Source organism: Tachyglossus aculeatus, chromosome X4, assembly GCF_015852505.1.
Source record: "Tachyglossus aculeatus isolate mTacAcu1 chromosome X4, mTacAcu1.pri, whole genome shotgun sequence".
In the NCBI taxonomy this organism is placed as follows: domain Eukaryota; kingdom Metazoa; phylum Chordata; class Mammalia; order Monotremata; family Tachyglossidae; genus Tachyglossus; species Tachyglossus aculeatus.
The window spans coordinates 60235886-60262486 of record NC_052098.1 but is presented as its reverse complement, the minus strand read 5'-3'; the positions used below and the strand labels follow the sequence as shown (position 1 = coordinate 60262486).

At 44.4% G+C, this 26601-nt stretch overlaps 1 protein-coding gene across 1 annotated transcript in view; it reads left to right on the top strand.

Annotated features, from left to right (window-relative positions):
* Window positions 1-25762, top strand: part of SHB (SH2 domain containing adaptor protein B) — a 262808-nt gene extending 237046 nt beyond the window's left edge. The window contains exon 7 of the mRNA XM_038769656.1: window positions 21017-25762. Coding sequence (XP_038625584.1) covers window positions 21017-21200 — 184 coding nt within the window. The 3' untranslated portion in view covers window positions 21201-25762. The remainder of the gene's footprint in view (window positions 1-21016) is intronic.
* Window positions 25763-26601: the final 839 nt, after the last annotated feature.

The window sequence follows — 26601 nt, the reverse complement described above, 5'->3', positions numbered from 1 at the left end:
GGGGGAAGAGTAATTGTCTGTCGGATTTGAGGAGGGAGGGCATTTCAGGCCAGAGGCAGGACATGGGCTAGGGGTCGGTGGTGAGACAGGCGAGATTGAGGCACAGTGAGAAGTGATTAAGATACCATTCTCCCCACCTTTGAGGCCTTATTAAAATCACATCTCCTCAAGTGGTCTTCCCTAAGCCTTCATTTCCCAACCCTGTTTGCCCTTCCTTCTGGGTCGCCTATAATCTTGGTCCTGTATCCCTTAAGCACTTGATAGTTTTTTCACCCTCATCCTCAGCCCCACAACACTTAGGGGCTGTAATTTATTTTAATGTCCATCTCTCCCCTAAACTGTAAGCTCCTTGTGGGCAGGGAATGTGCCTACCAACTCTGTTGTACTCTCCCTAGTGGGTATTAAAATGTATTAAGCACTTGGGAAAGTACAATACAACAATAAACAGCAACATTCCCTGCCCACAGCGAACTTAGAGTCTAGAGGGAGAGAGAGACATTAATATGAATAAATAAATTACAGATATGTTCTTAAGGGCTGTGGGGCTGGAAGGGGGATGAATAAAGGGAGCACGTTAGGGTTACGCAGAAGGGAGTGGGAGAAGAGGAAAGGGGGGCTTAGTCAGGAAAGCCCTCTTAGAGGAAATGTGCTTTCAATAAGGTTTTGAAGTGGGGTATGGGGGGAAAAGAGTCATGTCCTGTCGGATATGAGGAGGGAGGGCATTCCAGGCCAGAGGCAGGGTGTGGGTGTGAGGTTGACGGTGAGATCGAGGCACAGTGAGAAGGTTAGCATTACAGGAGTGAAATGTGCGGGCTGGGTTGTAGTAGGGGAGTAGGGAGGTGAGGTAGGAAGGGGCAAGGTGATTGAGCGCTTTAAAGCCAATGGTGAGGAGTTTCTGTTTGATGTGGAGGTGGATAGGCAACCACCAGAGTTTCTTGAGGAGTGGGGAAACATGGCCTGCAGGTTTTTGTAGAAAAGTGATCCGGGCAGCAGAGTGAGGTATGAACTGGAGTCAGGAGAGACAGGAGGCTGGGAGGTCAGCAAGGAGGCTGATACGGTAATCAAGGCAGGATAGGTTAAGTGATTGGATTTAGGTGGTAGCAGATTGGATGGAGAGGAAAGGGCACTGAGAGGAAGTGTGGTTTAGTAGACTACGCTTTTCTGTATCGTATTGGTTAAGCACTTACTATGTGCCAGACACTGTGTTAAGCCCTGGGGTAGATAGATACAAGCTAATCAGGTTGGACACAGTCCATGTCTCCCATGGGGCTCACAGTCCTAATCCCCATTTTACAGATGAGATAACTGAGGCACAGAGAAGTTAAGCGACGTGTCCAAGGTCACACAGTAGACAAGCAGCGGAGCTGGGATTAGAACCCAGGTCTTTCTGACTTCCGGGCCCATGCTCTATCTTCTGGGCCTTGCTCCTTATCTGCCAAAGCCCTACTGCATATGTGCTCCTTGGGCAAATCCATTGCTTCTTGGTGCTGGGTTCCCCCCAGCGCTTGGCACATAGTAGATGCTGAACAAATACCATCGTTTATCAATCAATCAATCGTATTTATTGAGTGCTTACTGTGTGCAGAGCACTGTACTAAGCGCTTGGGAAGTACAAGTCGGCAACACATAGAGAGTTTATTATTATTATTATTATTTATTAGGGCCTATCCCTGACACCTCCAGGATTGGCAGTTCATAACCCTGGCGGTAATCTCATCAAGAGTAAGCATGACAATAATACCATTGTGCCTGAAAAGTCATTACAAATGTAAAATGTAGTGGCACAGTTATTTGAGTTTCAGCACCTCTTTCATTCAAAATTAAAGCACTGGGCAAATTGATTTCTTCGTTACCTAAGTTGAAGTAAGGGTTAGAAATGACATCCCTGAAACAGGATCTGTGATTGACACATTGAGGCCATTAAATGGTGTAGAGGGACTACCTAATCTCTTAAGTATGGAAGTGGAAACTGATTCTCCCAGTGCAGGCCAAAAGTTGTTCTTAATTTACTAGATTTATCTGCAACTCTCAATCCAACAATGCCCTTCCACATTCCAAAAGTACCATCACTAAGCAATGTTTGTTTTTGTTAGGGTTTTCTACCTAGGACTTAGTTATGTGCTTGTGTTGCTTTTAGTCATCTGGGCCATATTTAGGTTACAAGGAAAAGACCTTCACCAGACTGTCTCAGACCATCATGTGTAAGAGGTTGACTATATTCATGAATACGGCGGTTTCCATCCATCAGTGCTATTTATCGAGCATTTATTTCAACGCTACAGTTTCAAAGAGGCCAATTTCGGACTTACACAATATTTTGACTTGGAATTTAATTTTGATTCCATGTTCTGTGAGAGGCATTTTTTATCATTTCATTCCTCATAAATACATGTAGGTATCTATATTATATAACTCCATTAACTAGTGAATACTGCCAACCACAACCAGTATGTCCACAACCCCGTAAAGTTGGAAAGCACTGCTTTATTGAACTCAAGGTGCACTAATTGAATGAAGGCACCTGTGAGAATTATATTTAAAATGCAGAGTTATGACCACGGTTACATAGCGCTTATATGTTTGATCCCATATAAAATCTCCAAACCCCCTAACACTTCATTTATTCTGAACTACTGGTGAGGTAACAAAGCAGAAGTGGAATGTGGTTATACTTCCATTGTGGGTTTTTTCAGGGGGTTGAAAGAGATGGTTTTTCTGCTTTGAATGTCTTTCTGGTGGTAAAAAAAAAAAAAAAAAAAAAGATATTTCCGGTTGCCGAATTAACTTGTAGATTAAAAGTGTTGCCTTAAAAATCTGAATTTCCCTTTTGTCTCAAAAGCAGAACCACTATTCCTTTTAATCACTAGACATCACGTAGCTTTCCTATAGTGAATTGCTTCATGAGGCATAAACAAAAATTTGTAACTCCCTGCCTGTGACCCATTCCCTTGCTTCTGAACAGCTGTCATCAGCAACGAATGACTTGTAAGAGAGAAAAAGAGGAAAGTACTCATTACTCTAGCAAAGATAGAACAGGAGACATTACAGACAAACCAGAAGGGGAGCGATTTAAACTATAGCTCCTGGAAATTTTAGGGGAATGGAGTGCATATTAAAGCAATTAAACATAAACCTGTGTCAGCATTTTGAGTCTCCTTTGCATTTTAAAAATTCATTCCAGGTTAAAACCTGATCAGCAGTCTGAGTTTTGAATTGTTTTTACGTATATCTGCATGCAGGGACATGGTCGAACAGATGTTGAGGTGCTGGAGGGTAGCTGAGGAAGCCTGTTTCAGGTCCCTGAAGTTTTTCTGCCTTGAGTTGTGGCGGGGGGCCTGTGGGAGAGCCAGCTGGGACTAGAGCTGTAAACTGGAGAGAGAGCTAGGTTTCTCTGGAGGAAACCCTCAGAAATTCTGTTCCTCGAATGCCCTAGGAAGTGGTAATCTGGGTGGCCTGAGTAGCCCCACGACGCTACTGCCCTGAACTAGGATAGGATCCCTCACCCTGTAGCCAATCCATCTATCAGTGATATTCCTTGAACAGTTAATGTGTGCAGAGCACCATACTAAGCCCTTGGGAAAGTACAACAGAGTGGGTAAGAAGAAGACGTTAAAATAGATTAGGGATAATATGTACAATTATGTACATATCTTTATACATTAGAAATTATTTATATGAATGTCTATCTCCCCCTCTAGGCTGTATGATCGTTCCGGGCAGGGAATGTGTCTGTTATATTGTTGGGTTGTACTCTCCCAAGTGCTTAGCACAGTGCCCTGCACACAGGAAGCACTCAATAAATATGGTTGATTGATACAGGAAATGGAAGAATGGTGGACTGTCAGCTACAAAGAGCAGGGGGGAGTTCCAGGCCTGAGGGAGAACGCGGGCAAGGGGTCGGTGGTGGGATAGATGAGTTTGAGGTACAGAGAGTAGGTCTGTGTTAGAGGAGTGGACTGGGGCAGTTTGGGTTGCAGTAGGAGATCGGCGAGGTTAGGTAGGAGGGAGAGGGCTAAATTCCTTAAAGCCGACGGTAAGGTGTTTCTGTTTGATGAGGAGGTGGGCGGGCAACCATTGGAAGTTTTTGAGGAGCAGGGCTATATAGGCCGAATGGTAGTTCAGAAAAAATGATCTGGGCAGCAGAGTGAAGTGTGGACTGTAAAGGGGGGAGTATCTGGAGGTAGGGAGGTCAGCAAGGAGACTGATGCAGTAATCAAGGTGGGTAGGATAAATGCTTGGATTAGCATGGTAACTAATCCAACAGACAATTACTCTGCCTGCCTTCAGAGCCTTATTTCCTCCACGAGGCCTTTCCTGACTAAGCCCTCCTTTCCTCTTCTCCCACTCCCTTCTGTGTCACTCTGACTTGCTCCCTTTATTCGTCCCCCCACACAGCCCCACAGCACTTATGTGCATATCTGCAATGTATTTATATTAATGTCTGCCTCCCCCTCTAGACTGTAAGCTCGTTGTGGTCGGGAATGTCTCCATTTATCGTTATATTGTACAGCACCCTGCACACAGTAGGCGCTCAATAAATACGACCGAACGAGTGAATGAATGTAGGTTGTGTATAGAGAACAGATGGGACATGATGATGGAAAATTTTATGGGGTCAAAAGATCAGAGGTATCGGTGGGAGAGCAGGACAGATTAGAGGGCAGGGGTGTGCGGGAGAGAATGCAGGTCAGGAGGTGGTGGTCAGAGAGTGGAATTTCAAAGTTGGTGAGATTGGAGATGGAACGTGTGGCCAAGCGGGTGAGTGGGTGAGGTGGGGTCGGTGGAGTTGAAGTGAAAGGAGAAGCGGGCGGTGGAAGGGTCATCGGGAACGTTCATGGCATGTTGAAGTCCCTGAGAATCATTGAAGGGACAGCGTAAGAGTACAGTACCATGCAGAGCACTGTACTCAGTGATTAGGAGAGTACAATACAATAGAGTTGGTAGACATGATCCCTGCTCTCAAGGAGCTTGCAGTCTATTGGAGGCACTTCCAGTCTATTTAGAAAGCCATTTTGGAAAAAGTGACAAGGAATCCTGTTTTTACAAGATTATCCTACTTGTTGATACTTTTTTTCTAGTGCCCCAAAGAAATCCTTCTGAATCAGTGATATGTCTTTTTTTTTCCATCATGGGGATTTTGGTGGCCAAAGGAGACATCACTCAACTCTACTCTCAATTCTCCTCTCAATAACAGAGTTGTATTTCATTGTTTTGCCAGAAGTTGTCAATAAAACTCTTAGGAATTCTTGAAAGTTTTAAAGACACATATCCCCAGGGACAGTGAAAGTCACCAGAATTCTCTTTTCCAGAGCCTAGGCTTAGTTCCCAGTTCTGCCCTCTAGACTGTTAACTCAGTGTGGGCAGGGAAAGTGTCTGCTAATTCTGTTGTACTCATTCATTCATTCGGTCATATTTATTGAGCACTTACTGTGTGCAGAGCACTGTACGAAGCACCTGGAAAGTACAATTCGGCAACAAATAGAGACAATCCCTACCCAACAACGGGCTCACAGTCTAGAAGGCGGGATAGAGACAACAAAACAAGTACACAGGCATCAATAGCATCGATATAAATAAATAGAATTATATTATACTCTCCCGACTGGGGTGGGCCCACTGCTGAGGTTTAGAGGTTTTGGAATGAAATGATGCCTAGAGGATTGTCCTAACCTTACCCCCTCTCTCCCCACCTACATCTTACCTCCAGGACTATCCTCCATTTTAAGCACTAACCTGAGAAAATAACTCTCAGCTGGGCCATGGTTTCTGGAGAAGAGGAAGAGTCAAAAAAGAGAGGAGCTAACTTGTCCATGTCATATTTCAGGTGTTTCTCGCCCTGAATAATCATCCCAAATCTTCCTTTCACATCTCAGAGGATCCAGAGAGGATAATTAGATTCATTCCACTGAATATAATTGCAATACCTCCCATGAATTCATTTTATTTTATCTTATGTGTTTAACGTGAATACCTTTTGAATTTAACATGCAAATTGAGCCAACTGAAATAAATATCATACCCCTATATCAAAAGTACTTTTTGCTTTACTGAAAATTGTCACATTCAGTGGTGATTCTTTTTTGTGAAAAATGCATTTTTGGTCAGTGCTTCTCCTTTCCTTCTCAAATAGATGGGGAAAACAAATTATGTTAAATTTACTGATGTTCTCAAATGATTTTCTGGCACGTCAGTCATTGATTTACATTATACAAGTGTACGTTCACCACCGGACAGTTAACTAGAGTCTGGGATTCGCCAGTTAGATGTTACTCATTAGCTAATTCTCGTTTGGGCTGAATAGCAAAGTAATAGATATGCATCCCTTCCTGACTGGGGAAAGTTAAGATTTTTCCTGACTGTTTCAGTGGACTTTGTATATTTTATGAGAATCTACTTTACCCAACCTTGCCCCAGTATAATGTTTACATTATTTAAATATTGGCTCTGAGATGCTGCCACAAATCATGTTTATTCTAATCGTGTAAAAAAAACTGTAGAAGGGTGGCCTGGATGAATCAAAACCTTTCAGTGTATCTCACATATTCTTGACCAGGTTTTTAAAAGCATTCCAAAAGCTTTGGATTCTTACTGAAAGAACTGAAATTCGTTTTGACCCCTAATCTTCTCTGTGGCACACAGTGACTAGTCAAGGCCTTCAAATAAACATTTTCTCCAAAGGGGGTTACTTTTTTTTTCTTTATGTTTGTAGTCCGTACATAATCTAAATAGAAATGGCAAGGACCCTGCTGTTTGCAGATTGTCCTTCTGTGGTGTGCACTGTCATCTGATTTTATCCAACAGGCTAACAATCTGTCCCCTTTTCCAAGTGCCACATGAAAACCTTTTATATAGAGCCCGGGGTGACACTGCACCATATTTTTCCCACCTGTTGGGTAATGTTGCAGTGGGACATTTTATCAACCAGTCCTGGTGGAAAGACGCTGTTAATTGCTCTGTGGAGATAGTGGCTGTCAGATACAGAATGACCTATTGCTTTTTATTCCGTTCTTGAAAAGAGCAGACCTAAGGGAAAAAATTCAAAGGTCGTTTTTTCTCTCATTGCTCTTGGATGCCTTTGGTTGAGCACTTTTCATGTCAATCAATCAATCGTATTTATTGAGCGCTTACTGTGTGCTAAGCGCTTGGGAAGTACAAGTTGGCAACATATAGAGACGGTCCCTACCCAACAGTGGGCTCACAGTCTAGAAGGGGGAGACAGAGAACAAAACAAAACATATCAACAAAATAAAATAAATAGAATAGATATGTACAAGTAGAATAAATAAATAGAGTAATAAATACAAACAAACATATATACAGGTGCTGTGGGGAAGGGAAAGAGGTAAGGCAGAGGGGGAGAGGAAGGAGGGGGCTCAGTCTGGGAAGGCCTCCTGGAGGAGGTGAGCTCTCAGTCGGGCCTTGAAGGGAGGAAGAGAGCTAGCTTGGCGGATGGGCAGAGGGAGGGCATTCCAGGCCAGGGGGATGACATGGGCCGGGGTCGACGGCGGGACAGGCGAGAACGAGGCACGGTGAGGAGATTAGTGGCAGAGAAGCGGAGGGTGCGGGCTGGGCTGTAGAAGGAGAGAAGGGAGGTGAGGTAGGAGGTGGCGAGGTGATGGACAACCTTGAAGCCAAGGGTGAGGAGTTTCTGCCTGATGCGTAGGTTGATTGGTAGCCGGTCATTGATGTCGGTCACCAATTCTAGGATGTAACTCGGATTGGGATATTTCTGTCTCTCTAATTTTTCTTCCTTTTAAGCAGAAATAAGTAAATTAAATAAGCAATTTACATCCCATGTAACAGGTATTTGCCCCCTATTGGTGTCAAAAATGTAGCTCATCCCCTCCAAGAGGCCTTTCCTAAGACCTCCTTTCCATTTCTCCCACACCATTTTGCTTCGCCCTGATTTGCCAGGGTGATGATTTATTCATCCCCCCTCCCAGCCCCACAGCACTTACATACATATCCATAATTTATCTATTTATATTAATGTCTGTCTCCCCCTCACGACCGTAAGCTCATTGTGGGCAGGGAGTATGTCGTATGCTCCCAAGCTTTTCTTTCGTTCTGTCTTAATGTTATTTGTTAAGCGCTTACTGTGTTCCAGGCACTGGGGAAGTTACAAGCTAATCAGATTGGACACAGTTCATGTCCCACATGGGGCTCACAGTCGTAATCCCCATTTTATAGATGAGGTAACTGAGGCACAGGGAAGTTAAGTGACTTGCCCAAGGTCACACAGCAGGCAAGTAGCTGAGGCAGGATTAGAACCCAGGTCCTTCGAACTCCCAGGCCCATTCTCTGGCCATTAGGCCACGCTGCTTCTCGCTTAGTACAGTGCATTGCACACAGTGTGTACTCAGTGTAAATATAATTGATCGATTGCTAGGCTGAAAAAAATAGGAACAAGACAAAGTATTGCTTTGACAAAAGAGACAGAGAACCCGCCTATAATTATTTTCCCCTTCCCCAAGGAATTGAGGCTATATTTTCGACTGAGGATTTGCTGCCACAAACACGCACCCATGCAGTATAACCAAAATGTTCACTGAATATGAAGAAATGCTATTCAAGGAAAGTTATGACGTGTGCCTAAAAATTGAGTTGGAATCTCCGAACCAAAGCAATGACTTGTAACCGGAAATGTGGAATGTGGTTGCGCTGAGCCCCAGGAGATCCGTGGAAAGCAGACTTTGTATGCTCTGAGCTACTGGTTGGGGGCTGCAGTTACCGAGTGGCCTCGGCTAGTTTTTTAGGAGAGTTTTTTTTTGCCGTGGTACGATTAAACACATAGAACGTTTCATTTCCTGAATATCTTGAAATGAAGTCTGGAACGAAATGTTTTACTCGTGGCTTAGTGGAAAGAGCCCGGGCTTAGGAGTCAGAGATCGTGGGTTCTAATCCCGGCTCTGCCACTCGTCAGCTGTGTGACTTTGGGCAAGTCACTTCACTTCTCTGGGCCTCAGTTACCTCATCTGTAAAATGAGGATTAAGACTGTGAGCCCCACATGGGGCAACCTGATTACCTTATATCTACCCCAGTGCTTAGAACAGTGCTTGGCACTTAGCGCTAAACAAATATCGTTATAATTGTTATTATTATTGATTTGAACACACCAAGGGAAAAGGGTGCTAGTTTTACATGGCGTCTTGCGCTCGTTTTTCTTTTCTAAAACCCGTGACCACACCCAGGGGTGAGCCCGTTTCCCCCTTAACTTCACATTTCCCTGTGATAGAGCTGCACATTGAGAGCAACACTGTGATGAGGGACTGCTGGAATTGGGATGGTGCAGGGCCAGATTGGAGAAGCAGCGGGGCCTAGTGGAAAGGTTGCAGGCCTGGAAGTCAGGGGGCCTGGGTTTTAATCCCTACTTTGCCACTTGCCGTGTGACCTTGGGCAAGTCACTTCCCTTCTCTGTGCCTCAGTTTCCTCATCGGTAAAATGAGGAGAAAATGCCTGTTCTCCCTTCCTCTTAGAATGTGAGCCCCATGTGGCACAAGGACGTTGTCCAGTCTGCATGTCTTGTATGTACCGTAGCGTTTAGTGCAGTGCTTGGCACGTAGCCCTTAAATGGTATTGTTGGTATTATTATTGTTACTGCTACTACTCTGTTAGGTCCTGGGCAGAAGAAGCAAGGTGGAACCTTCTAGCCAAACCTGAAGCATAGGTTCCCCACCCTAACACTACAAAGCGCTTAGTACAGTGCTCTGCACACAGCGCTCAATAAATATGATTGAATGAATGAACTACAAAGATGTGTTTAACCTCTCGACAACACTGAGAAAGGTCAAAGCGGGGATGCCGTGATTTCAGGACCCTAACCTCCCGAAATGGTGAATCTTCTGCCTAATGGTTGGAACGGACCCAGGAGGTTGAGACATTAACTTAAACCGTAGGGTTCCAGTTCTAAAAACCATGCTCACAGATACCATTTGTGGCCCCAAAAACATACAGGACACGGTGCGTAGTGCTAAATTAGAGGGAATGCTCTGTGAACGTAAAGAGACTGCCTTCCCTTTCCCTTACTTGCATTGTTAAGAGATTTTATGAACGCCGTCTAGCTTTCGGACTTTCTCCTGCTTTGCAAAATTTGGCTGGTGGGCTCTGGTGGTAGGAAATGACTTTATAAATCTTGTTTCCATGGGAAATGGGGTTCCAAGTTTTTTGGTTTTGTTTCTGTCAAATGGCAGTTTTCAATTAAAAAACAAACGTTAAAAACAATAGGATATTGAGCTACTTTCTCATCCTGTGCATCCCTCTGGGAGAATGGAAAACTTCTCCCAGAGGGTAACGCAGAATGAAAACCTTGCCCGTGGCATGCACGTATGAGTGATTTAATGTTATTTCACTAAAAATGCATTTTGAGAAAAGAGAGGGCTTGTTGTCTCAAATTCACCTTCTGTTTATTAAAGCCTCAGGCAAGGAGAGAGCCCTAGCCCATTTCCATGTGCCTAATGAACGGCTTGACTGAGAAACTATAAAAGACAAGAAGAAATTGGCTTCATTTGCATTGTTGGCCTTTCCCTTCCTGCAATATCGTTGGCCTCTGATTTGACCTGCACCAGTCTTTTTCTCGTCCCGGTGTTAACGATTCCCAAAAGCAAGAACTGACCGATAACGCCTGTGGAGTTACTGGCAACTGTGCTGTTCCCGTTGCTGTTCTTCATACACACTGTATGTACCTCTTTTCCATATATTTCTGTGCAAGGTCTCAACCAACCCAGCTGCACAGATGGTGAGCAAATAGCCAAACATTACGAAAATGACCGCAGATCTTCTCTTAGAACATGCCCCTTTCAGATCCCAGCCCTAGAAACGAGAAAATAGTCTTTCCGCCTTTTCTTTGGGTTGAGCGAGGAATTGGGACTGTGTGTAGATTTCAACGCACGAGGACTCTTCTTTACTTGCTGTCAAACAAGTATTATATGCAGGTGTTTTTAAGTCATTTTTATCATGAATAGAGGTGTGATTTAACATAAGTATTACCCTGTATTCTTCATGAATTATGCATTAGGCAATTACGTTTAAAAGTGCGAGGTATAGAAGCCCCACACTACTGCAGGCTATGTGCCCTAGCAGCTGCAGAGTTCTGTGATATATTATTAAATACCTCGATTATTAGGAGGGGACGGTGCCTGTTACTAGGCTTCGTCTAAGTGGGAGCATTTGATAATCTCAGTGATCAGAAATTACTTTTTTGGTATGATAATGAAAGATCAGAGCATAGGTATGAATCGCATAATGTATCATTTTAGAGCATCGCTGCATTAATTAGGCAGGTCGCCCGCTGGGGAGGGCCCCCTAATTGTGGCTTTGCTCCTGCAATATGTTCTATCAAAGAAGATGACATCGAATCTTGGCTCTTGTCTGGAGATGTCTTGGCTCTTGGATCTTGGCTGTCGTCACTAACTTGGCAGGTATTACCGTGGATTGCCAGGCTTTGTTAGAATGATAATGCTCTCCCATCAGTCTCTGCCGTCGTAGGGGAAGAAATGGAAAGCCAGGTGTTGACCTGAAGAAGTTTTGGATGATGAGTCTGTATTAGTAAATGTCTGCATCACCCTAATATTTGGTTTTGGCCAAAAGACTTGGCAGTCCGTTCGCACCCACCCTATCCGGGCCTAACTGGGTTTCCACCAGTTCAAACTGCGAGGTTTAATCGGCCTGATCAGTTCAGGGGCTAAGTGTATCTGGCCGATCATAGTCGGTCACCACCATGAGTGTGATGAGAAAGTGGGCGCGATGAGTGAGGTCGAGGGTTTGCATGCGACGTGCCGTGATGTTCCCTCCAGGGCTAAACAAGTGGAATGCAATGCAAGGGGCCCGATCTGGTCTCCTGTGGTCAAAAGCTTCTGGGATCCTCAGGGATAATAATAACAAAGATGGTATTTGTTAAGCGCTTACTATGTGCCAAGCACTGTTCTAAGCACTGGATAGATTTACACACCCAGCCAGGTTTAGTGGTGATCCTAGGGAGCGTATTAGCTGTCCTGGCCTCTCCAGAAGGCAGCTAAAGAGGACACGGGCTAGGCGGTGTGGACGGGTCCATGGCTCCGCTAGGCCACCGCCATACTGGGTCCACTGTTACAATTTTCTGGAACACAAAAGGCCACACAAAAAGCCAAAGTGTGTGTCTCGTCTTTGCAGAAGTGCTCTCCAGCCTCAGCCTCCAGGTTAGCTCTGCGTTGTCCGTCAAGATGATGTAGTTATTCCACGGGCATCCCCTGGCTTAGTGGAAAGAGCACGGGCTTGGGAGTCCGAGGATGTGGGTTCTAATCCAGCCTCCGCCATTCACCTGCTGTGTCACCTTTGGCAAGTCACTTCACTTCTCAGTGCCTCAGTTCCCTCATCTGTAAAATGGGGATTAAGACTGTGAGCCCCATGTGGGACAACCTAATTATCTTGTATCTACCTCAGCACTCAGAACAGTGCTTGGCACATAGTAAGCGCTTAACAAATGCCATCATTGTCATCCTCTGAGCCCTGGACAGGAAGAGTCAGTAGCAAGGATGGGGAAATACTTCTGTCTTCAGTGTTCCCAGCTGGGGCTCTGAAATTAGCTCTTAGTGTGACTGACAAAAGAGTAAACTAAACCAATGACAGTACAAAAAGATTTTCTTATTCAGCTCTCCCAGATTCTTGAGGGCCAAGGTGGTGGTGGTTTTTAGTCTATTTGATCTTAGGCTCTAGTGTTAAAAGCAAGGGGAATGGGCTGGCGATCTATCTCTTCACTTGCGATTTCACCCTCTCGCCTGCTCTTTCATAAGGGATTAAACATCAGCTTCCAATTTGGTGACCCATTGTCACCTATTATTCAGCAGCCTCAATTAAGTACACCTGGTTCTCTTGCATTTTTGAAAACCCCACATTGAGAAGAGCTAGTCCCGCGATATTCACGACGTCTGATGCTGTTATCTCGTATCTACCCCAGCGCTCGGTATGGTGACTGGTGCATAGCGTTTCACAAATACCACAGTTTTCTTGTTATGATTAGGACGATGGGGCTAATTATTATTATCACTTTGACCTTACATTGCTTTGTAGTCCAAGAGGCTCATGTTATCAGAAAAGTGTTTCCTAGTTCCCTAAGAGCGTTCTAGCTGAAACACAAGAGTGAAAGCATGCCTTATGGCAGAGTAAAGCATACTGGTTGTTGAAGGCAACATTGGTCAAGGAATCTCCTAACTTCTTGGATAAGCCTGGGGGATCAGTCAAGCAATGCTGTTCATTGAGGCATCAGCGTGTGTAGAGCATGGCACTAAAAGCTTGGCAGAATACAATAAAATACTTAGACTGTGATCCCCATGTGGGACAGGGACTGTGTCCAACCTGATTATTTTGTATCTACCCCAGTGCTTAGAACAGTTTATGGCACATAGTAAGCACTCAACAAATACCATAATAATAATATTAGAGTTAGTCATCATGATCCCTGATCTCAAGGAGTTGACAATCTACTGGGGTTACTGGTCCAAATCTGAGAGGCAGCAAAGTGGTCTGAACAAAGATAAAGTTCAGGTCAAATACTACTTTATTATTACTAGGCTGCATCATAATATTAAAGAAGACCCAAACCTGTCACAATCTCAACCAAATAAAGTGGTTTAAAGCAACACAGCAAAGATTGTCTTGTCCTGTCTGCCCTTTTTTAAAAAGTGGTATTTGTCAGACACTTACTATGTGCCAGGCACTGTACTAAGCGCTGGAGTACGTACAGGTTAATCTGATTGGACACAGTCCAGGTCCCACGTGGGGAACATAATCTTAATCCTCATTTTACAGATGAGGTAACTGAGGCACAGAGAAGTGAAATGACTTGTCCAAGGTCACACAGCAGACAAGCGCCTGAGCCGAGCTAAGAGTGCAGGCCCGTGCTCTTTCCATTAGGCCACGCTGCTTCAAACTATGCAAAGGGTGGCCTGGGCTTTTAAGCTCTGGAACCTCCACTTACTCTTGTGGGTGATGGAGCAGGTGAATTCCATCATCTCTTGCCTCCTTTGCCTCCGGGTATCCCTATACTTCCTGGAGAGTTTAGCAATTGGGTGGAATGATCACAGGAAGATGCAGCGTGTGCACAAGGGAAACATTGGAAGAATGCCGTCTCGGGGAGAAGCAAAAGTACTGAGTGATGAAAGATCAATCTGCTTTTGTTCCCCACTTTTATGTAATCAGGAGATCATCCACATGCTTCAGTGTATCCTGTTTTAGTACAGGAATTGGGACAAGTTCCAACATGTGGTGAGATGTGCGGAATCGCCCAGAGGGAAAGCACTGGCAGAGTTGCACATTCCCTCTTCCCTTCCCTGTCCCTTTCGAGAGTAGAGGTGCAATGGAGAGAGAAAGAGGTTGAAAAAGATTGAGAATCCTCTCAAACCAGAAGAGATGCCCCAAAACAGCATCCGTGACCCACCCTCCTCGTCCCCAACTTGAGTGTATTTTTCTTGCCTCCTTCCACTGCAATTCAGGCATTTCAGTGCTGTATGGACATCTCTGGCTTGCTGTGTGATGATGGGTGTCCTTGCACCTTATCAAACTAAGGATGATACTATCCCAGTTGAGCAGGATTTTACCATCTATCATCGTCATCAAGGGGTAGTCAGCAGGAGTTGTTTGCTGCGGTACGTTTGGATTCTTGACCCTTCGTGAGCCTGGCATCTCCATTTGGCATCTCCAGCAGTGGGTTACAGTAAACTGTGAACGTACCATCAGGTTGCCAAGACTAGTTATAGACTCTCAGCCCCAAGAAAAAAGCTGCATTGAAATCTTATTAAAGGTTTTTCGGGAAGTGCTCAGTAAATACCACTAATGGATCGGAAGCATGACAGCACATACAAAGGTCCTGCCCTCGGCGTGATGGGTAATGGGTAGAGAAGCAGCGTGGCTCAGTGGAAAGAGCACGGGCTTTGGAGTCAGAGGTCATGGGTTCAAATCCTGGCTCCGCCAATTGTCAGCTGTGTGACTTTGAGCAAGTCACTTCACTTCTCTATGCCGCAGTGACCTCATCTGTAAAATGGGGATTAAGACTGTGAGCCCCCCGTGTGACAACCTGATCACCTTGTAACCTCCCCAGCGCTTAGAACAGTGCTTTGCACATAGTAAGTGCTTAATAAATGCCATCATTATTATTATTATTAATGCCACCTTTTTTTCTGCAGAAGTGACGCTCCTGATGGGTCGGGGCGTACCTCTAAAGCCCACAGACTTTGTGGCTCGTTTTAGAAGTTTGTTTTAGCTTGTTGAAGCTTCCTAGAACCATTCTTGCTGTCCGAGAGAGACGTTTTCATTTTAATCACGCATCCTGTAGAGGAGTGAAATGAGTGGAGCCCCACAGCAGGAAGCCAACAAAACCTAAAGGCCTATCCATTGCTTCCTCAATGGTCTAAGAACTAGGCCTGCACTGAGAGATATAACACTGTGGTGCATCTAAGCCACTGGCAAGGAAATTTGAACGTGCCTCACGTGGGCCATGCATAGAAAGCTTGCGACGAGCTGTGTCAACCCCGGTTTTCCCACAGCGGGACGGATAGCCAGCATTACCCATCGCAGTGCTTCATCCCACCCAGCCCATAGAGGGATGGAATCGCATGACCTCTGAACCGGACCAGTAACCACCCCAAAGCTATGCACATCCACCGTAAAACTTCTGGTGTGACGTAGAACTGGGCTCAGGTTTATCCGAATGGGCTAGGGGTAGCAGCAGCCAAAAAGGGCACCTTCCTCTTTCTCTCATCAGCCACGTGGATTTTGTGGGGCCTTTTCCGAGAGACACGAGCTGCTCGTTCTTCTGCCATCCTTCTCTTTCTCTAGCATTGGGTCTACCTTCCCAACCCTTGGTGTGGATTAGTTAATGATCTGCTGCTGCCCCATCCTTTCAGCCTCCGAGACGTCACCCAAATTCTTGCCATTTCACTTAGTGCATCCGACGCCCTCCGGTTGTGAGCAAAACTACTAAATGTGTTCAGGCACCTAGCCAGTGATTTGGCCTTTATTTTCCTTTCTCTCAATCCCCTAGCGCATAAAGAGGCTCAATAAAAGGGAAAGTGTATCCATTCAAGGTGACTTCCTTCCTTATGGATGATGAAACCCCAGACCTAAGCTCACCCCCAATTTATCCGAGTATTTTTAACCATCTGCATTGCAAATGTCCACCTGCTGCTTAGTACTGGAACTCTGTTCCCTAGGATGTGGACTTTTATCTTTCAGTAGAAATAAAATCCATCTCAAATGTCTGCCTGGACCAGCTTTTTAGGCCTGGCAGCTCAGGGTCCAGTGGCCAGGGTGAATCTCTGTATGTGTGTGTGTCTGTGTCTGTGTCTCCCTCTGAGCACTAATTAGAACCTAGCTACTACTGACCGAAATGGGTTTGCTTTTTAATTTCACTTTTGAAGGTTGCCAGATGAGTTTGTTAGAAAGTCAGGGTACAGTGCCTGACTGGGGATGCTCGTGATGGAAGTTTCAGTGCTGTCATCATAATCCTGAACTGAGTTTGAGCACTCTGTTAGAGAGATATGAGGGAAAGTAGCATGGCCCAGTTGAGAAGGCATGGCCTTAGAGTCAGAAGGACCTGGGTTCTAATCTCTGCAGATTGCTTCCTATGTGATCTTGGGCAAGTCACTTAACTTCTGTGCTTCAGTTTCCTCAACTGTAAAATAGGGATACCTGCTCTCTCTCCAGGCAGGACAGGAACTGTGTCAGACCTAATTAATTTGAACCTATCCCAGCACTTAGAACAAGGTATAATAATTATGGTATTTGTTAAGCGCTTACTATGTGCCAAGCACTGTTCTAGGCACTGGGATAGATACAAGGTAATCAGGTTGTCCCACGTGGGACTCACAGTCTTAATCCCCATTTTACAGATGAGGTAACTGAGGTCCAGAGAAGCGAAATGACTTCCCAAGGTCACACAGCTGACAGGTGGCAGAGCCGGGATTAGAACCCACGACCTCTGCCTCCCAAGACCGGGCTCTTTCCACTAAGCCATGCTGCTTCTTTAATGTATGACACCCAGTACGTGCTGGACTGTGAGCCAGTTGTTGGGCAGGGACTGTCTCTGTTGCCGAATTGTACTTTCCAAGTGCTTAGTACAGTGCTCTGCACACAGTAAGCGCTCAATAAATACGATTGAATGAATGAATGAACAAATACCATTAAAAAAGTAACTTTCATTCTTTTGGGGGACAAAGCTGGTGTTGAGAAGCAGTAGGGCCCAGCAGATAGAGGGTGGGCCTAGGAGTCAGAAGGACCTGGGTTCCAATCCTTGTTCCGCCACTTGCTGCCCAAGCTGAAGTCACTTAACTTCTCTGTGCCTCAGTTACCTCATCTCTAAAATGGGGATTAAGACTGTGAGCCCCATGTGGGACATGCACTGTGTCCAGCCTGATTAGCTGGTATCTACCCCAGCACTTGGTACAGTGCCTGGTGCATAATGAGCGCTTAACAGATACCGTACCCAAAAAAAAAAATGTTTGGAGAGGGCAGAATATTTACTGTTTATCAGCTCCAATAAAGCAGGTAGGATTTAGAGCCAAGCATTCGACCTTTGTTGCTCATGAGAAGGTCAACAGCCAACACGTTAGAGCATAATATTGTGAATACGTTCCTTCTTCGGGTATTTTTTATTGCATAACGTTCCATAAAAATATATATAGCGACACACATGACTGAGTGCACTTTTCAGTTTCGTGACAGCTTTCTTTTGCAGGTCCCTCATTTAATAAAACTTTCCCTTAGATAAACTCCCGTTATACCCTTCTTGTCATCTCTGAAAAGCCCCTATATAAACATTTGTCCACGATACAATAAAGCCAGTCATCAGAGTTGGCAGTCTGGTCTGGCGTGAGGTCATATTGAAGTTTACAAGTTCTCAGTCCTATAAAGGCTTGCTCGCTTTGCTGAAACAAGCTAGCATGGATTTTCATTTATTCCCAAAGCACCTGCCAGTGTCATATTTTACGAGAAACTGCCGTTTGACATACAAAGAGCGCCCTGCTTCCCAGCGTGAACCCGGTGAAGTGCCTACCAGAAGCTGAGTCAGTCTCAGCAACTGGGTACGTCAGGGAGCAGGGCCAACGGCAGGCGTCCCACCCTCGGATGCCTGATCCGAGAGGCCGCGGTAATAATAATAATAATAATAATAATAATGATAGCATTTATTAAGCGCTTACTAAGACAAGACACCAAGGGGTCTCTCGGGGGCCAGAGTAGGCCAAGGCAGGTAGTGGCTCAAGAGATGCGGGTGAAGGGGGGGAGCACTCAGAGTCCTGCCACGGCAAAGAGGACCACATTGTGCCCTGCAACTAATGGGTCACCTAGCCGTCACCTCCAGCGTCACCCCCAACTCTTGTCGCATTCGGTAGGTGTGTTGGCAACAGGTGACCAAAGTCATTCTTTGCTCGTTTTCAAACAGAGCCAGCAGGCAGGTCTCTGTAGTATGAATTTCTCAATGGGAAGCTGAATTTGCCATACCGTTCGGTAGATTCCGTTCCTGTTTTCAGGGGACCCTTTATCAACGCTCGATAAAATATCTCCAAATGCATCCACTGGATTAGTAACTCCATTTTGGGTACTTTCCTCCGGGAATTGGCCGGACTGGTGTGTTTTTAAGATGGCTCCCAACACCCTTTTCCTTTTTGACTTCCAGTATATATGTATGTATAGATGAAATATTTAAATTCTGTCGATATTTTTAGTGTTGCACAAAAGCCTCCAGTTTGACTCCAAGGAGAAGCGTAAATGTTTAAAGACTTCAATTTTAACTGGATTCTTCAATTAGCATGTACCTATTTCTCTGATCACATTAATTTGGGGGTAGAATCTTTAAGCCATTTACCAGCTGAGGAAATGCATAATGAACTGATGGAACAGAACAATATATCTCCCTATAATAATGTATTTAGAGATGTCACCCTTGGCTTAAAGGAAATCGTTTAGAGAGCAATTATGTTTCAAAAGAGAATCATTCCTGTAAGGAATTGAAATTTAAATCAAGATTTTTTTTTTTTTAGGCTGGCAACATTATAATTACAGTGCCTGCGGTGATTTCTGCTCCTCAAAGAAGGGTCATTTCATCAGAGAATCGCTTCAACAAATCTGAAAAATATGAGCTTACATTTACTTAAGCCATTCCATTGAGAATGTCATATACATAAAGTATAAATTGGAAAATGTTTCAACCACTTGGAATGGAGATTAATTAGAGTAGTCCTCAAATTGAAATGAAAGTTTTAATTGTAAAATTTTGTTCCATACGACAGGAGAGCCCCCAGGTTTTTTCATTAGACACCTGGAGAATGTGACCAGTTTTAAGTCACAATTATTGGCTTCTAAGTGGGGTGGAATTTCTTAGGCTATGCGAGCTACTAAGAGTGGTAACATTAAGTTCACTGAGGGCAGGGAATGTTTCTACCAACTCTGTCGTATTGTATTCGACAGAGCGCTTAGTAATGTGCTCTGCACACAGTCAGCGTTCAATAAATACATTGACGATAATGATAATGATGACGTATTTTGGGAAGGACTTGAGGAATATGAAAAAAATGGTCCAGTCAGCCACAGGTGAAATATATCAAGTGGTTAAGCTTGTGAAACTTGTAAAAAGATAACTCTATAGAAATACTCTGTAGTGGCTTTTCCTTTTAGACAATAACAAGTATAATGTTAATTTGATTGGGATAGTGAATATTCAGAATCTTCAGTGATTCAGTCAGTGACAACATTCAATTAACGGTGAGACAGAGAGTAAGCTCATATCCTGAACCTGCCTACACCAGAGCAGTGACGTTAGCCATGCAGTATAAATTGTCTAATTTTTAGGTGTAGGGATATGAACAGATCGATCAATCCAGATGCTCAATCCAGACAGAGAAGCCGTGTGGCTCAGTGGAAAGAGCATGGGCTCGGGAGTCAGAGGTCATGGATTCAAATCCCAGCTCCACCAACTGTCAGCTTTGTGACTTTGGACAAGTCACTTAAATTCTCTGTGCCTCAGTTACCTCATCTGTAAAATGGGGATGAAGACTGTGAGCCCCACGTGGGACAATCTGATCACCTTGTAGCCTCCCCAGCACTTAGAACAGTGCTTTGCACATAGTAAATGCTTAACAAATGCCATCATTATTATTATTATTATTATGTCAGGTAAAGAAGATCTCCCACAAGCTTCCTTGTCCTATCAAATCCCAACCCAGTTTCCGGATTTTTAATTAAAGACGCAGCATCTTTGGTTTCAATGCCTTTCTTCCAGGGAGCGCAAAGCACTTCCCCACAGTGAGCTGGGTACTTCCTCCCAGCAATCCAGAAAGGAAAAAGGGGAGGAGGCGTTGCCTCTCTTCCCAAATAGGGGCTGAGACCCGACCCATCAAGGTCTGTGAGGTGCAGAGAATTACCCCCGAATATGGTATTTTCCACCTTTCCCATCCATCAAAGGCTCGGTTGCTTAATCTCTTCATATCAGGAGCCCGCTTGTCCGCTAGTGGAAGAGGCAGGAAACCACTGATGCTGAGGAGTGGATGGGCAATGCAATTTTTGCCCAGCTATTAGAGGTTATCACGTTGACCTTGCAGTAAGTCCGCTTATAGTTTACATAGGGCCGTGAAGAACTGGCAAACCTTCTGCTCTGATCCTGGTTGAAGAAGAGGTACCAAATATAAAAGTTTCTGGGGATGAGAGATAAAAGGAATCAAAAGGTTGCAGTTATCTTTGGCGTCTGACAGGCACGATTTTGCTTTGATTATTGTAAGCAGGAAAGCTGGAATTTGGACTTGGCTTTGACTTGATTATTTTTACTTCTGCTGGGAGAAATGACCCTGTCCTGCATTGAGCAGTTAGCCTGACGCCGCAGCATTGGCTCCAACGAATTTCCGTAATTCTCTGCGAAGTAGCCCCCGCTGCCCGTCAGCATTTGAAATCCACTCATTTGCCAACAGAGGGAAGCGATCATGTTGGACACGGCAGCCTCGTGTTGAAGCCACTTTGAATAACACAATAATCTCCTCTTTCTTGTTTTCTTTGCAGGAGCAGTCAGGGCTTTATGCACATGAAATTGACAAAAACCAAAGAGAAATACATTCTGGGTCAGAACAGCCCTCCGTTTGACAGCGTCCCCGAAGTGATCCACTACTACACCACCAAAAAACTACCAATTAAAGGAGCAGAACACTTATCCCTCCTTTACCCCGTGGCTGTCCGAACCCTATGAGAGGTCTGACCTCGCTCCTTCCTGTGGACGGGAGGGGATGGACCAGCAACCAAGCAAGAGTCCGTCTTGCTCTGCGAGATCCGTCCTCCGCGATGATGGCCAGGGCTCTGGACGGATCTTGGAAATGGAGACTTACTGCCTTTAACCTTTAGATTTGCTAGCTGTATAAAAACTATTGTAGTATGTATGGTACTATTGCACTACTGCATGTGGTTAGAACTATGTTTCTATTTAAGGAGGGGGGGATCATATTTAAATGTGATAACAAGGTAATCCACCCCCACCCCTTTGCCTTTCCTTCTGAGAATTAAAATATTTTCAAATCCAAAGATCTGCCTTCAACGGTAAACAAAGCAAAGCAGCTTGGAGCCCCAAGTGAGCTCTGAGGATTTTTGTTTCTTTGTTCTCCTACTCGTTCACACCTGCATATGGTAAAAATCATTTTCCACTGGTGCTGTACTCTACACCTTTACCGACCGCAAGAACAAACGCTGATTCTTTGGTGACCTAGAGATAGTTGGCACATTGGCGTGGTTTGGCACACAAGTTCTTGTAACTCTGCCCCTTTTCCTGTGTGCGGGTGCAGTGGGGGGTGGGGGGGGAGTGTGTGTGTGTGTGTGTGTGTGTGTGTGTGTGTGTGTGTGTGTGTGTATCTGGGGGGGGTGTTTGCACACAGTTTTTTAGGCTGATCCAACAGAGAAGGCCTTTATCTGAGGTAATTAGGAGATCCTTAACAGAATCATTTTGCCTCCTGCAAAAAAAGTTCAATTATTTATGAATAGGGAATGTAAATAAAATAGTGGTTTAATATATATATTTTTTTTGGTACAACAATAAATCTCAGAGGGTGACTGTACTCACTCACAGACCAAGTTGGACACGGTGGATTCTGTTTTCTGTTGTACTAGTGCAATGTGACCCATGTTTAGGTTGTGGAACTAAAGTCATTAGAAGGGGAGGGTTGGGGTTCAGACCTTCAAAAGGCCCTCACTGCTTCCGTTGTTGATTTTTATCTTGGCAAGTGTAGGGTATGGTTTGATTCCCACTGAGGTAGCCAGCTAACAGTACCCAACTTCCTTTTTGCCTGGGGGTTGGAAAAACCTTTCTTAAATGGCCTTTGCAGTTCTCCAAGGGAGGTTGAATAGCAGTATAGTATGCGGAAAATTGTAAAACTGGCTTCTCTGTAGGGCATCTAAAGGTCAAAGAAGCGTAAGGTTGCGTAATGGAGTCTGGTCCCCACTTGAAAAGAAATTAGACCAATGCAACAACCAAACAGACCATCCCGGCATTCCTTTCCGTTACCACTCAGTTCCTGAAAAGAAGCAAATCGTGAAGTTCTGCTGCCTCAGAAATCCAAACATAAGCCTCCTCCTAGTTTCCAAATGAGGTCTGGCACCACTCGAAACTGTGATTCACACGTGGGTGTCTGACCTGGTTAAAGAACCCATCAGTACTGACTAGTTTCTGTTGGTAATGCTGTGTTTCTTCATCCGGGATTGAAGTTGAGATTTTATCTTTGCATACAGGGCAGACCATGAGAAGGCTGTGAAAATGTCCATTGTTAATTGACACCTTCCTGTCAATTCTATCCCCCCTCGCCAAATATGCTTAGGGTATGTGCTGATTGAAAAAAATATATATTGGGATAATCATTGCTTGCAGCCCTGGAAAATCCTGCTCCATTGTACAACGTGACAAGAACACAGGACCAGACACCAGAGGGTTCCCAAACTAATACTAAGTATTCTGTTGCCTGTTTTTCACCCTTTATCTATCAATTCGAAGTTGTTCGAGTTGACTCCGGCACTGACTGGTTGAAATGTTTAGAGCCGAGTTTTTTAAATATACACAGTTGGCTAAAAATCTTCGCCAAGAATCAGAGGGGGGTCTTGGTCAGTGGCTGCCACTGTCGGCTGCCACAGATTTCCCTGGATCTCATCCATCACCGAAGCTGCAGAAGCATTTTGCTTTCCCCTTCTTGGAAGGATTGTTGCGTGGTGGCTTTCCGTCCGAATGAGGAGCTTCCTTTTTAGGAACAAAACCCTTCCCTTTCCGCCCAGCAGTCTCTTCCATGGGTTGGTTTTTACGCTTTCTTCCTCAAGATAGACGAGGATTCCCAGAGATACCGCTTCTGACTTGAGAACTTGATCGTTTCTAATTCAGCTTGCGTGCTTTGGCAAGAGTCGCAGTTAAGTTTCCAAGGAAAATAAACCTCAACATTTTGCCCATTTTGCATTTTCAGATACATTCCATGAGACAAGATTACTTTAAGTACTTTATTTTCGCCTGTATTTTTTTTTTATGACGTGCAAGCAAGTTAAGAGTCTGCACTTCCAGAGAGTGAAATGCCAAGGCAAGGGCAGCCTCCAAAAAGGAAGCTGTTACCATTCTGTAACGAATCACTTTTTGTCCTCAGGGGAATGGGAAGGACTATATGCCACATTATTAACGGTCCTGTAAGCAGGCGAGTCTGGTCTGACTTGTACAGATGTGCATAACACTTTGTAAAGACCCGATGACATTTGTACAAACTGAATTTGTTCCGAAGCAGGGGATGCACATCTCCCTGGACAGTGTCGTCAATGTGGGATTTTTTTTGCGTGAAAACCTTTCCCCCAAAATGCTCAGTACACGTGACTTAAATAAAAACAGGAGTTTGTTTGCACTGTAACTCTGTCTTTGCTTATTGAAGTGATTGTAAATCTCCCCCCTTCCTTCATAACCGTAATTTTACCCTTCCCCGCTCCCCTTTCTCCTGCGCCTCAGCTCTGAAAATGCCCCTTTTTGCTACAGTGGCTATGTAATAGGTTGCAGTATGTGGCATTGCTTACCAATGGTAGAAGCAAATAATAATCATGCCTGCACAGCCCATTAAAAGTTTTTTGGTTGTTGGGTTGTTGTTTTATTTTATGAGCCTCTCCCTCTTCTTCCTCTAATTGTGGATGTTTCCTCTTTGTCAGCGTGTATTCATATTTTCTTGAACAGCTAACAATTGAAGCTATTATTCTCTTTCAGAACTGCTCACATTTGAGTTATGTGGGCTTTTTTAGGGCTGGCCTGTCAGCAACAGGCAATGAGAATAAATAATTAAGCTGTATTTCATCTAAGGAAAGAAAGTAGTCCCCACCGTAGCGTTTCTAGCATCTTCAGCTGTCTCCCTGGGATGGCTTCCTCAAGCTGTTTTAACTTGCTGTAAAATTGTATAAAGGGCCAATGAGGGGGAAGGCATGGGGGTTGCCCCCTGACATTACCTTTCTGACAGTACCTTAGTGCTCAGTTGTGAAGGAACAGATACTCTGCTGTGTAGAGCTTCTCCTAAATGGATAAAGCGTAGAGGTTTTCCTAAATGGATAAAGTGTAAACGGCCCTGGTGTACCATCAGATCGACCAAGATGCCGTTTTGAAAGGAAGATGTTGTGGGGTTTCGTTTTTGGATTTTTTTTGGAGGGGGTGGAGGATGACAGGCTTGTGGGGAGAAATCTTTAGCCCACCGAGTCTAAACTAAAAATATCCGTGGTGGAGTCATTAGAGAAAGATCACAAAGGCTAGAAGTCTTTGTTGTCCCAGACTGCAATGAGGTCAAACTGGACAGTCAAATCCTCACCTGGTTTCAAGGTTACTCGAAGAATGGTGTCTTCTCCTTCCAAAAGGCTTATCTAATGCTATCCTCCCGTGTTGTGTTGGTTTTGCACTTTACAAAAATGAAAATAGATTTTCAAATACACGGAGAACGAGTGTAAATTTGATCCTTCAGAAAGAACCCAAATGCAGAGCCAACGGAAGACATCGTTTAAGAACAAATGTTCAGTATTTGCCACAGAATGAAATGGCACTCTCTGCTTTAAATTGTTTGGCTGCCTAATTGAACTGTAACCCGAAGGGTACTCATTGCTATGTGGGAAATGATCCCGGTTGACTTGCTCCGTATCCGTTCGGTCCCCTTTCTGGTGGAACGATAAGCAGAGAAAAAGTAGATTGAACTGAACTGAACTGCCAATCTCTTCCCCGAGAGTGGCCTGACTGTATAGAAGACTCAGTGAATGCAGTGTCGGGACATGGGGAGGAGGTTTGTGTAACGGGGCTCTGTATATGTGTTTCCTGCAGCTCCGTGGATGATTTTGGCCTCTGGGGTTCTCGGAATACACCCTTCTGCCTTTGATGTTAACTTACTAAACAACAACAGCAGAGGCAAAATGGAGAGGTCCTTTCTGAATAGAACCAATGAAAGACATGGCGCTAGTTTATAATCATTGCACCTTCTTCATGACCTAAACACTGATGAAATCTCTCGGGTGAGATCAGGAGAAATTTTTCACCTCCAATACCTTGAGAGCTGTTCTTCCGAAAATTCTTCCTTGCCGAGCAATGTGCCAATCATAATCAACTGTTTGTGTGTCACTTATCAGTAACTACTGTTGTTTGTGTATTGGGTATCTACTGTCTTAATGGTTTAATGGAGACTTTGAATGCAAAATTGTCATGTTCAAATTTTGTGTGATACGATGTATAAAGATGTATATTTAATGTGAAACTTTTAATATAAAAGTGTCTTGTTTAATGCATTCAATAGAGCACAGTAGTTTCTTTCTTTTAAAGATAACTTAATGAGCCTTAAAAGGGAAATGTCTTATGTGGGAAGGAAAGAAATTGATGTCTAACTGGATAAGCTATCTTGGAAAAATCAAAGACTCTGGCAGTCATAATTAATCATTCTAGCCTAGATGGTGGATTATGACTTTAGTCAGGGCTTTTTTTTTTTCTGAAAAGTGGTCCCCGCGTATTTTCTTTCCAGAACTGACCTGACATATGAGAAGTGGGGAAAGGGTTCCTCAATAATTCCTCTCCTGGAGGCTGGAGCTGGGAGTCACTGAACATCTGTTTGGTAGTGCCTGGGGAATGGTGACTCCCTAAAAGCCACCACCCCCACAGATCGTTTCCTGGCCCAGGTGTTTGCTTTATACCTGTTGAATATTGACATTATTGAGTACTTCCTGTGGGTGGGTTTCGAGTCTCCCATGACAATCAGTGGTCAATCAATCATTCTATGGTATTTAGTGAGCACTTACTGTGTGCAGAGTACTGTAATAAGTGCTTGGGAGAAGACAGTATCATAATAGATGTGTTCCCTACCCTCTAACTGGAGAGTGGGTTAGGTGGGATGAAGCAGGAGGCCAGCAAGGCTGAGAGGAAGCAGGCAGCTGGGAGGTTGTCAGAAATGCCCACGTTGATCTTGGAGTCCCCGAAGGTCATTGTAATGACAGAGAGGGAGGAAAGAGAGGTGTCTATCCAAATCACTTGGAAAATTGGGCGGTGGGGATGGCAGTCAGAAAATTCCAGCAACTAGTAGTTGAAGTGGGAGGATGGGGTGGATGACGTGAGCTTCAAACGTGGAGAAAGAGGG